Source organism: Colobus angolensis, unplaced genomic scaffold, assembly GCF_000951035.1.
Source record: "Colobus angolensis palliatus isolate OR3802 unplaced genomic scaffold, Cang.pa_1.0 Scaffold9, whole genome shotgun sequence".
In the NCBI taxonomy this organism is placed as follows: Eukaryota; Metazoa; Chordata; class Mammalia; order Primates; family Cercopithecidae; genus Colobus; species Colobus angolensis.
Genome location: NW_012122931.1, coordinates 724,121 through 735,802, shown reverse-complemented (window position 1 = coordinate 735,802; position 11,682 = coordinate 724,121). Strand labels below are relative to the sequence as shown.

The 11,682-nt window shown below is 51.3% G+C and overlaps 1 protein-coding gene across 1 annotated transcript in view; it reads right to left on the bottom strand.

The window, feature by feature from the left end:
• Positions 1 to 4,123: 4,123 nt before the first annotated feature.
• The window catches only part of VAV2 (vav 2 guanine nucleotide exchange factor), a 218,984-nt gene continuing 211,425 nt past the window's right edge, over positions 4,124 to 11,682 (bottom strand). Inside the window, exons 30-32 of the mRNA XM_011931421.1 lie at positions 11,121 to 11,207; positions 10,134 to 10,288; positions 4,124 to 6,328 (exon numbers count right to left, since the gene is read on the bottom strand). Of these exons, the coding sequence (XP_011786811.1) occupies positions 6,281 to 6,328; positions 10,134 to 10,288; positions 11,121 to 11,207 (290 nt within the window). The 3' untranslated portion in view covers positions 4,124 to 6,280. The remainder of the gene's footprint in view (positions 6,329 to 10,133; positions 10,289 to 11,120; positions 11,208 to 11,682) is intronic.

Here is an 11,682-nt window from a genome sequence, read left to right as displayed (position 1 = left end):
GTCTCACTCTGTCACCCAGGCTGGAGTGCAGTGGCATACTCTCAGCTCACTGCAACCTCTGCCTCCTGGGTTCAAGCGATTCTCCCGCCTCAGCCTCGGAGTAGCTGGGATTACAGGTGCCCGCCACCACATCTGGCTAATTTTTGTATTTTTAATAGAGAAGGTGTTTTGCCACGTTGGTCAGGCTGGTCTCGAACTCCTGACCTCAAGTGATTCACCTGCCTCGGCCTCCCAAAGTGCTGGGATCACAGGCGTGAGCCACCCCGCCAGGCAGCCCCTGAGTCTTTACATGCGGCAGTGCCTTACTTGCTACCTGATAAGTAAGCAACTATTTGAGCATCAAACCCTTGGGTCTCTCTTGCCATGAAGACCTCGTGCAAATCGTTCATTGCCTTTTAGCGTTGAGCGTTAACTGGGGTAATGTCTAAAGCAAACCTGATTTTTTTTTTTTTTTTTCCTCTTAAGAGACTTGTCCTTTCTGCTTGCATGCCCAGTAGATTACTTTTTATCTTTGAACTCCAAGGTTAACCATTCTTGGTTCATTTGGCATGGGGTAGGGTGTGCCTTTTTATTCTGTTTCTGTAAACTTTAAAAAACGTTTTAAAACATTTATCCTGCTCCATGCTTTTGGCTTTGTTTTGCAGACACTCCCAGCTATCCATGTGTGTCAGTCGCCTCTGCACGATGGGGGTTCTCTGAGAGTTTAACTTTATGCAGGGGGTCCAGTGCTGGCTTCTGGCCTCGGGGAATCTGCAACTGTGGCTCCCAATGCCAGGAGAGTGTTGGAAGCAGTCCCAGGCCCAGAGGGGCCAAGACCCTGGAGACTGCCCTGGGGTTAGCTCCCAGTATCTCCTCGGGCTTCGAGTTCTTTCTCTCTGGAATGGGCCCTTCTTTCCAGCTCAGATACGCCTTATGCATGTTTTTTTCCAAGGATTTCTGTGTTGGCAGTGGAGGGAGAGAGGCCTCCGTGTCAGCTCAGCCTGATGTCACTAGAAACTGGCTGGGACCTTGTTGGTCTTGTTCAACGTTGAATCTCAGGTAAGGAATCAATAAAAATTGACTGGATAAATGAGAGAATTTAGCATAAAATTCATTTTTTTGCAACACTTAATAGATAAAAGAAAACACCTAGGCTGGGTGTGATGGCTCACACCCATAATCTCGGCTTTTTGGGAGGCCGAGAAAATCATTTGAGGCTAGGAGTTCAAGACCAGGCTGGGCCAAGTAGCAAGACCCCACGTCTACAAAAAATAAAAATTAGCTGGGCAGGGTGGCACATGCCTGTAGTCTCAACTACTTGGGAGGCTGAGGCGGGAGGATTGCTTGGGTCCAGGACTGTGAGGTTGCACTGAGCTAGGACTGGGCCACTGCACTCCAGCCTGGGTGACAGAGTGAGACCCTATCTCTTAAAAAAAAGAAAGAAAAGAAAACAGCCAAAGTGGGTCAAGTAGGAATTGTATGAGTCCTGTAGAAAATTGCAACACATTCAGGGAAGGAGGGGGAGAGGGACAAGCACTGGGAGAGAGAAAAGGAGCAGCAAAAAAAAACCAATCCAGAGCTTCCTCAATTCTGCCCCCACCCCTCCCCACTCCCCACATATCAGCTTCCCAGGGCCATGGCTTTTCCATTTGGTTTCCTCCCGGGCATCAAAAAGGCACAGAGTGGGCCCTTGCTAGGACTGTGGAGTGAGTGGAAGTGATTGTTACTGCAAAGCCATCATGGAGAACCTGCTGCAAATGTGACTCTGAGAAGGACTCTGAAGAGGTGAGGTGACACGAGGCCCTGAGGGTGGCCCCTAATCCAAGAGGACGGGGTCCCCAAGGAGACGAGGGAGAGACCTCTGGGATGAGTGTGCAGAGGCCTCAGGAGGAACCAATGACCTCCAGCACCATATCTCCAACTTCCAGCCTCAAAACCGTGAGAAAGGAGATTTCAGTTGAGGCAGCCCGGTCTGGGGCCTGAGCCACAGTGCTCACGGCAGCCTGAGCCAACCAGGACAGAGCGAGGGCAGGGACCGAACAAGGGGAGGAAGGGAGCGAGGGGAGGGACAGAACAAGGGGAGGAATGGAGCTAGGGGAGGGGTGGAGTGAGGGGAGGGACATAGGGAGGGAGGAGACCGAGGAAGGGCGGGGATGGAGGGAGGGGAGGGATGTGCTCACCCAGAGCCCCCATGCCTGGGTAGAAGAAAACACTCAGTAAACAGGAGCTATTTTATTTTCTCTCAGAATGCAGGGCCCCATCACTTTTCCCTGACTCAGCCTTCTGATCACCAGCCTGTGACGCCCGCTCCACGGTCAGCTGTCCAGGGGCCGCCCTGCACCCACACCTGCCTGCCACCCCCAGGGGGCCAGAAGCAGCAGGGAGGGCTGCGTGAGGAGGGTGGGGCCGGCTCAGTCAAGGGGTCCCTCCTGGGGACTCGGCTGTCATACCAGTGAATGGGGGCAAGGCCAGGACAGATGGGCATGGTCCAGCCTGCATGTCTGTGAGAAGAAGGCTCGGCCCAAGGGAGAGGTTCCTGGTGTTGGAAGCTCCTGGAGAAGGGGGCATTTTCACCCTGCCCATAGGGTCTGCCTCCCAGCAGCCTCAGTAGGGGCAAAGGCTGGCCAGGGTCCAGTCTGCAGGAAGGGTGGGAGACCCAGGGGCTGGCCTGAGAAGCAGAAAGTCATCGCTTAAGAGCTGGGTGCTGCCCAAACAGAAACATGGTCTCTGGCATCAGACCGAGCTGCACAGGGGTCACGTGTGGCCTTGGACGAGTCACTTCACGTATCGCAGCCTCAGTTTCCACCTCTAGAAAATGGGCTGTTTCCTGACCGGGCACTGGCCACAGCTGTAAGGGGATTTCTGTCCTCTCTTATAGTCCTGTGGCAGGAGCTCCAGCAGCCACTGTGGACCATGAGACGGCCACAAGGAAGGAAGGGCATGCTAAGGATGGGAGATCAGGGAAGAGGAGCCTCTGAGGACAGGGGATCACAGATGAGGAGCCTCTGAGGACGGGGGATCAGGGAGGAGGAACCTCTGAGGACGGAGATCAGGGAGGAGCCACCTCTGAGGATGGGGGATCAGGGAGGAGGAGCCTCTGAGGACGGGGGATCAGGGAGGAGGAGCCTCTGAGAATGGGGAATCAGGGAGGAGGAGCCTGAGGATGAGGGATCAGGGAGGAGCCTCTGAGGATGGGGAATCAGGAAGGAGGAGACTCTGAGGATGGGGGATCGGGAAGGAGGAGCCTCTGAGGATGGGGGATCGGGAAGGAGGAGCCTCTGAGGATGGGAGATCGGGAAGGAGGAGCCTCTGAGGATGGGGAATCAGGAAGGAGGATCCCCCCTGAGGCTGGGGTATCAGGGAGGGGGAGACCAGGGTTCCTGATGACTCAGGGACCAGGGCAAGGCAAAGGAGCCTAGCGCTGCTGCCTCTGGACGGTCCTCCATGAGGGGAAGGAGAAATAAATCTCTCATTTTCTATTTTGGTTTTCTCTATCATACACCACAGAACCCACCAAAATGGAGTTTTTTTGTTTTTTGTTTTTTGTTTTTGCATTCAGGGTCTTGCTCTGTTGCTCAGGCTGGAGTGCAGTGGTGCAATCATAGCTCACTGCAGCTTCAACCTCCTGGGCTCAAGTGATCCTCCCACCTCACCCTCCCGAGAAGCTGGGACCAGAGATGTGCACCACCATGCCCAACTATTAAAAAAAAAGTGTCGTAGAGACAGTGTCTCGCTATGTTGCCCTGGCTGGTCTCAACTCCCTGGGCTCAAGCCATCTTCCCACGTCAGCCTACCAAAGTGCTAGAATGACAGATGTGTGCCACTGCACTGAGGCTATTTTTATCTTCAATATACGTGAAAAGAAACAGGGGCTCAGGAGGTACGCAAGTGATGGGGGAGGAATTCCAGTCCCGTTTGTATGCCCGATGCCACCTGGAGAATTCCAGGGCACCGCGTGGGAAACCCATGGTGCTCTGCCAGCCGGGAGGTGGCCATGGCACCATTACCTCCTTCTCTCTCAGACCCTCCTACTGAGGTTGGGCCATGCTGAGATCCAAGCAACCCAGTCAGACAGACCCTGCTGGACTTAGGTGGGGGAATCCAGCCATTCCCTCCTCCCCCGGCATGAAAGGCTGACCACTCCTGCAGAAAAGAACTCAGGTTTATTTGCAAGTAAAAACCATGGTCTGAAAAAAACTCATTGGTAAATGTACAGTTTGTGTCCATTTGGGGTTGCCACCAGCTCGGGGGGAGGGGGGCCCAGATCCCTGACCTGCATGCATCGGGCTCCCACATGTTCACAGCTAATCTCAGGCCTCTGCACTTTAGCCCCCCGCAGAGGACACCCCGTCTCCTGCTGAAAACTATCAGACTTCCCGGCTGCACTCAGCCCTCCAACCCTCCTGCCTCAGTGCAGTGCAAAAACCAAACCAAACCAAATACATATCTCAAAACAAACAAACACAAAACAAAAAAAATTCACGAAAAGTCAGGGTTCTAAATTATTTTTTCTCAGTGTCCTTTGTGATCATGACGACTTATTTGTCAACCAACTAAAATATACATCATTTTCTTGCTATTATAAAATCTCTTATTATTCACAGATATATAACGGGAGATTTGGATGAAATAATTACAAACCTTTTTCCCCTTAAAAAACAAACAAGCCAAAGAAACACAACACAACAAAAACCCCAAAACCAAAACACAAGACCTTTCTGACGACAGTAAACACAGGGGCTGCCGGCTTCCTCCCCTCCATCCTCGGCGCCTGCTGGGCCGTGGGGCGCAAAGTGCTGGGTGTACCCCAACACGCAGGCCCCAGGGTGCTCTCTCCCAGGTCGACTGCTCGCTTCCCCTGCCCTGCCTCCACCTCCCCTCATTTCCCAAGCCTTTGTCGAGGACCACTCTCTCCTCCTGCCGCTCCCCATCCCCATGACTCCTCCCACCTCTTCCCTACACCCCAGAGGCACACAGCTCAGAGGCCACAAGGCCAAACTCAGAAGGAGCCCCCAGGTCCCCAGCGCCACCCACAGCAGGGATCAGCCTCCCCCACACCCAGCCTGGGCTGGGCACCTCCCACAGGCTGTGCAGCTGGCCTGAGGGATAAGGGGCTACAGGAAGCCCAGGTCTCAACAGAGGCTTTGGCAAGGAGCTGGGAGGGAGACACTGCTGTCAGGTAGAGAAACCAGAGTCTGGCTAACCCAGCCGGAGGTCAAAGGCCAGGAGTCATGGCTGGGGGAGGTAATGGGGTAGAGCCACCCCCAAGAGCACTTACTTTGAGTTGCCCAAGGCCCAGTTTGAAGGCTGCAGGGACCCTTGGAAGGAAGCCCTGCCAGGGGCTAGAACCAACCTCTCATGCCAAGGCTGGGCAGACCCTCAGGGACCACCCTGCAGGACAGCAGAGGGGCCTCCTGGAGAAGAACCTGGCAGGGATCTAGAGAGGGGAAATCTTCCCTGCCCATTTCAGGGTTTTTACAAAAGATGTACTGACCTGGCAGCAGGGCCAGGGCCAGGCAGACACCTTCCTGGGACTCCAGAAACGGCCTCTCAGAGAGAGGGCAGGAAACAGTACCACTGACCAGGGAGCAGGGTTGCAATTTCATCCTCCCAAAGGCCCCTCCCAAGACAGGGGCCTGCTCTGTGGGGTCTGGGTGTGCCCCTGGCATGGAGGGGAGTGGAGGAGTCAGGGAAGTCTCGGGAGCCAGAGTGGCTGCAGAGGGCCACCACAGTGCTCTCTCCTCCTGTGCCCTAGCACAGTGGGGCAAGTGGGCCCATAGTGAACAGCCTGGCTCTGGTCCTATCTGCCTCCCGAGGCCTGACACCTCCCCCTGGGAGCAGCAGGAAAAGACAGGCAAGGCTGAGTCCAGGGGCTAAGCAGAGGGGCTGGGGGCAGGTCCCCTCTGCTGTCCCTAGCCCTTCCTGGGACAGCATCTACTGTTCAAACCTAGGCTCCTGACCGCCATCTCAGTTGGACGGGGGCAGGCAATGGGCTTCTGGCCTCAGCTGCTACCCAGAGTCTGGCTTGCAGTGCTGCTGGTGCCCCCTCCTCTGTGCTCTGGGTGGGGCGAGCCCAGGTTTCCTCTATGTACAATAGCATACCCAGTGATGGGTCGCCGAGGGCAGGCTGACAGTGAAACGGTTTGAGTTTAGGATTCTCAACACCCTTCCCATCCCCGTGGGTGGTGGAAGACTGGGAGGTTGGTATTTCCCCTCTGAGTCACAGAGGAGCTAGAGACAGACTTCAGGGCTGGAGTGACTCTCCCAAGAAAATCTGTGCGTCTTGTCCACGTTCCTGCCGTCACTGGATGCCCTCCTCTTCTACGTACGTTGAAGGAAACCAGCCAATCTGAAAAAGATGGCAGGATCGTGTCTGTGTGTGTGTGTGTGTGTGTGTAAGCAGGTGTGTGCATGTCTGTGTTGGGGTAGGGGCAAGTAGAGACTCATGAAGATAGGGGGTCCTTGGGAAGTCCAGAGTTCTCAGCAAGGCCTGCAATTCAGAAGGACCTGATGGAACCATTGCACAGGAATAAAAGAAACCCAGAAAAACAACACCCTTGGCCAATTTAAGATGTTCTGCCCACCCTCCACCTGCCAGTCAGAAAAAAAATAAATTCTCCTGAGGAAAAGAACATCACCCAGAACAGCTACAGTTTTTTTCTTAATACACAAGCTTGGCATTCAGTCAGGACCAAATGACAAAAACCAACAGAAAAAGCAGGCAGTAGAAATTAACCCACAGGTATTGAGGTCATCTGTCAGGGGAGATAAATAACTCTAATTTGTACGTTTAAGAAAATGGATGAAAAGGCAGACAATTTTACCAGAGAATCTAAATCAGAAATCAAATAGAAATCCTAGAACTGAAAAATATAATGAATGAAATGAAGAATCCAATAGAGGGATTTAGACAAAGCAGAAGAGAAGATGCATAAACAGTAAGATAGGTCACTAGAAAGTGACTAGATAGAAAACCAGAGAGAAAAAAGGACGAAAACCACATAAAATTGTGGGAATAATATGAGGCCATGGTAAAAAGTTCTAACATCCATGTGAATGAAGTCCGACAAGGATAAAAGAGAGAAAATGGAACAGACACGCTGTCTGCAGATACTATTCTGGCTGAGAAATTTCCAAAAGTGATGGACATCAAGCCACAGGTTCAAAAAAATCTCTGCAAATCCTAAGCAGAATAAATAAAGAGAAAATCACACCTAGGCATATTACAGTAAAACAAACTCAAAACTTCAAAATGAACTTAACATGAACTCAAAACTTCAAATGAACTTCAAAAATGAACTCAAAACAACTCACAGAAAGGAACTAGGTCTCCTTGGAAAAATGACTGATTCCTGGGGGAGAATGAATAAGTACAAGAGAAAAGAAAGTTTTCCTTACAGTAGAATGCCAACTAATATCTATAGATAGTCAAAAAAAAAATCACTATTTTTTCAGTCATAATAGAAATAATAGAACAGATAAAATTCATCAAGGGAAGATAAAACTAGTACATTAAAGTTTGAAGATGAACAGGACATTTACTTAACTTCAAAGTATTACCCTACACATTTCTTGCTAATGACAGGCAACAGTTAACTTCACAGTAGAAGAACATAGCAAATATAATCTTAAACACATGATCAAAGTTAATGTCACAAATAATGAGACAAACTGGTATAACTCATCTCCTAACAGGACACTACAGCACTGAGAAAGTACCAACGTCCCCATTGTGGTGTTCCCCATGCAACCTCAATCTAATCATGAAGAAACATCAAACTCAAATTGAGAGATATACTATAAAAATAGTTGGCTGAAACTTTTCAAAAATGTACAAGTCATGTAAGGCAGAGAAAGGCTGAGGAATATTTTAGATTAAAGAGAGTTAAGGATCACAGCAGTTCATGATCCCAGATTGGATCCAGGACCAGGAGAAAAGAGCTAGAGAAGACATGATTGGGATGACTGGTAAGATTTGAATGGGGACAGTGGATTAGATAATTGTATTATATCAAAGGGGAATGTCCTCGGTCTTAGGAAATACCTAGGGGTAAAGAAATATGATTTCTGCAATTTACTCTCAAATGAGTTAGAGAGAAATAGACAAACACACACACACACACACACACACACACACACACACACAGTGCAAATGATAAAGCAAACGGGGCAAAACATTCACAATTGGTAAATCTGGGCAGGTTACTCCCACTTTTAAGACGAAATTTTGAAATTTTATGTTTGAAATTTTGTTTCAAAATTATAAGTTACAAACATTTTACAATGTGGATATTTAAAAAGAAAGTGAAATAAGGATGTTTTTAGATTCAACAGAAACTGAGACTTCATTAATAGCAGATAAACTTTAAAAAATATGAAAGAGAGGGGATGTCAGCCAGCAGAGAAATGGTCTTGGGTGGAAATACAATAATGCAAGAGGAAATGGGGAGCCCTGGGAAAGGTAAACATGGGGTAAATCTAAATGAGCACAATTGCCTAAAACAAACACAATGTCTTCTAAGGTTTTAATATATATAGAATTAAGATACATGATGACACTTGCACAAAAGTTGGAAGGAAAATGGATACAATCAAAAGTTGCAAGGTCCTTCCTTGCATTGCCTGGGAAATAGTAAAAAAGTACTCATTTAAGGGAATCTCTGGTGTAAGGTTACCACTTAAGAAAAAAAGTGTGTAACTAACAAACCAATGTAGGGCAGGGGAAGTAGAATTAAAAATACATTAATTCAAAAGTAGGCAAGAGAGAAGAAAAAAGGAGTAGATGTGACAAATAGAAAATAAAGTTAGATTACTTATTTAAACCCAAATAGCTCAGTAATTACATTAAATGTAAATGGACTACACATGCCTATTAAAAGTCAAAGACTGTCAGATCAGACTGGCTTCCCCAACTATTTATAAGAGACCCATTTTAAATATAAGGAAAAAGACAAGTTTAAGTAGTATGAGAGAAAATAATATGCCACACAAAGCACTAATCCCAAGAAAGCTGGTGTCACTACAACAGCAGATAAAGGAGGTTACAGCAAGAATAAATGCCAGAGAAAAGAAGAGATGTTTCATAATGATAACAGGGTCAAATTGACAGGAATTATCCAGTAATACTCAAACTAGTTGTTCTAAAACTTAATGCTGTATAGAAAATACCTGGATCTGGGAAAGGGCCCAGGTATGTGCTTATTATATTACAGCTTCAGGCACTTTTAATGCCAATCACTCAAGGACCACTTTGAGAACAAGTGGTCCCAGCCCTCTAGGTGGGCTACCTACACCTCAGTAGCCTTGACACTTCTGCAAGGCAGTTGGGTAAAAACTGGATCAGACTTGAGGGCCTCCAAGGGGCAGACTGCCTGATAGGTGAAGGCAGAGTGGCTCCTGCCACTGGACAATGGAAGTGTCAGCACTGGAAGTCAAGGTTAACTGGCCCTCTGCAGCCCCATGCACTTGCCCTGTGCACCTGCAGCTCAAAGAGAAAGCTGGGCATTTTCTAATTAGTGGCACACGGAGCTCTGGTGCTTGGATGGATACGTACTGAGAGACATGGGTCAAAGCTAGAGGTAGAGATGGGGTGTTGGGATGAAGAGGCCATGGACTTATGCAGAATCTTAGGGTGCCCAGGGCACTCTTAAGCCCACCTGGCACTTGGAAAAGTGTGAGGGGCTGGAGGTGGGTAGGGACACAGTGTGTCCCTACTGCCTCACCAGGGCATAGATGGGGCCTTAGACAATGGCAGGAGGAGCCCAGAAAGGACACTGTGTCCTCCTCAGTCCTGTGACCTCCCTTCCTGCAAACAGAGCTTGGGGACTTACAAGTAATTTGAAGAGTGCAGCTGTGAGGGCAGCCCAGAATAAAAATGGAACAGGGTGGAGGGTCCTAGGAGCTTGGATCCAGATCAGACCTCTGTAGCCAGTTCCTGGGCTATGAGACCTTGGGTTCGTGGTAAACATCTGGAGCCTCTGTTTCCCCCTGTGAACGCCAGCCTTCTGGGCTGCTGTGAGGATGAAAGAGATTGCAGAGGGTGCCTGGGACAGGGCCAGGGGTGTGGACATAGCTGTGGTGCTAGTCTGCCTGAGTCTGACCAGGTGGGGGCTGCAGCGAGGCCAGCCCCGCACCCTCAGGGTAGGGCCACTCACCCGTCCGTTGGTCTCGCCCTTCCACCAGCCCTGGTCCCCGCCGATGCGGCTGTAGATCCTCACCACGTCACCCTCCCGCAGCGAAAGCTCTCTCATGTCTCGGGCTGCAAAGTTGTACCTGGCCACAGCCGTGCCGATGACGCGGGGCGTGAACACTGTTGAGGGACATGGGCAGCATCACACGGCGGCAGTAGGGGCCCAACCAGGGATCGAGGAGGCCCTTGGGCCAAGCTGGGTCTCTCCCCTGGTGCCCAGAACCTTGCTCTGTACCCAGAGAGGAAGGATGTCAAGCATCTAGGCTCTGGAGGGACACACTGGCCTCCAATCCCAGGCCCTCTTGGCCCCTGGGTCTGGGGACACAGCACATCCAAGTCCCTGCAATGAGGATGCTCTTAGGGACACGAGCAGGTGCCCAGGCTTTGACCATCATCATTCCAGCAGTCCCCCAATTCCAGAGCCCAAATCCAACCAGAACCCAGGGGAACCAGCTTGGCCCAGACGCAGAATCCTGATAGACACGTGACAATGACCATGGCTGAGGGTGAAACACACACAGCTGCAGGGAAGGGACTTTGACTCTGGCAGCTGAAAGCCATGAGGTCAGGGCTGACTAAAACCCCCTCCTCCCTGCACCCAAGTCCCACAGCGCCTCCTCGTGGCCACCTGTTTTCTGTTACCAGAGGCAAAGCTCTTGATGAACAAGGAGGAATGACAGTGGGCGGGGCTGGGGAAGTGGCCATCAGGGTGGGTGTGTCCACAGGGGGTGGGTGGTGACAAGGGTGGGACCAAGCCTGCCGTGTCCTCAGGTGCCCGCAGCAGCCTCTGCCCGGGCTCCCCAGCCCCTTCCTCCCCGCCTCCCTGCGCCAGACTGTGGACAACTGTGGCCACGTCAGGCAGGGCTGTGGGGCCAGCGGGCAGCTCCGTGCTGGGTCTCCCAAGGCAGCTGCCACAGGCCCGGTCCCCCCACGCCCTGGGAAGCAGCGGTACCTGACCAGAAGGGAGCGGAGGGGCCCTGAGAAGCAAAGCTGAGGCCCTGAGGACCGAGAAAAGAAAAGTTGTAGGAAGCACAGGAAGCTGCAAAGAGGTGAGAGAGAACATGAGGCGGGCGGCAGGGCATCCATGCACAGTCACGGTGGGCACAGCTACAGGCTGGGGGGCATGGGGCGGGGCAGGCCCTTTGGCAGGAAAGGCCCTATAGGGGGCAAAGGAGGCAGGGGGCAGCGTGGGTTGTCAAGCCCCACCCAGTCACAGGCGCCGCTTGGCCACACCTGAGCTACCCCTGGAGCCAATCTCCCAATCTCTGCACCTGCATCCTCGAGAGCAAATGGGGACCACCTCCTCTCATGCCCTCGTCTGGCACACAGCGGGTGCTCACTAAGCCCAGCTGTTCCTTTCCTGTCCAGCTCGGCCTGTGTGGGACCCATGGCCCTGCAGGTCCCTGCGGGCTGGAGGATGTGGGGTGACTCTGGACAGAGTCCTGAGCGGGAAGCCGCATGCTCTGGGCCTGCCCCTGCCCCTGATTCCATGTGGCCTTCCCTGTTCTGGGTTG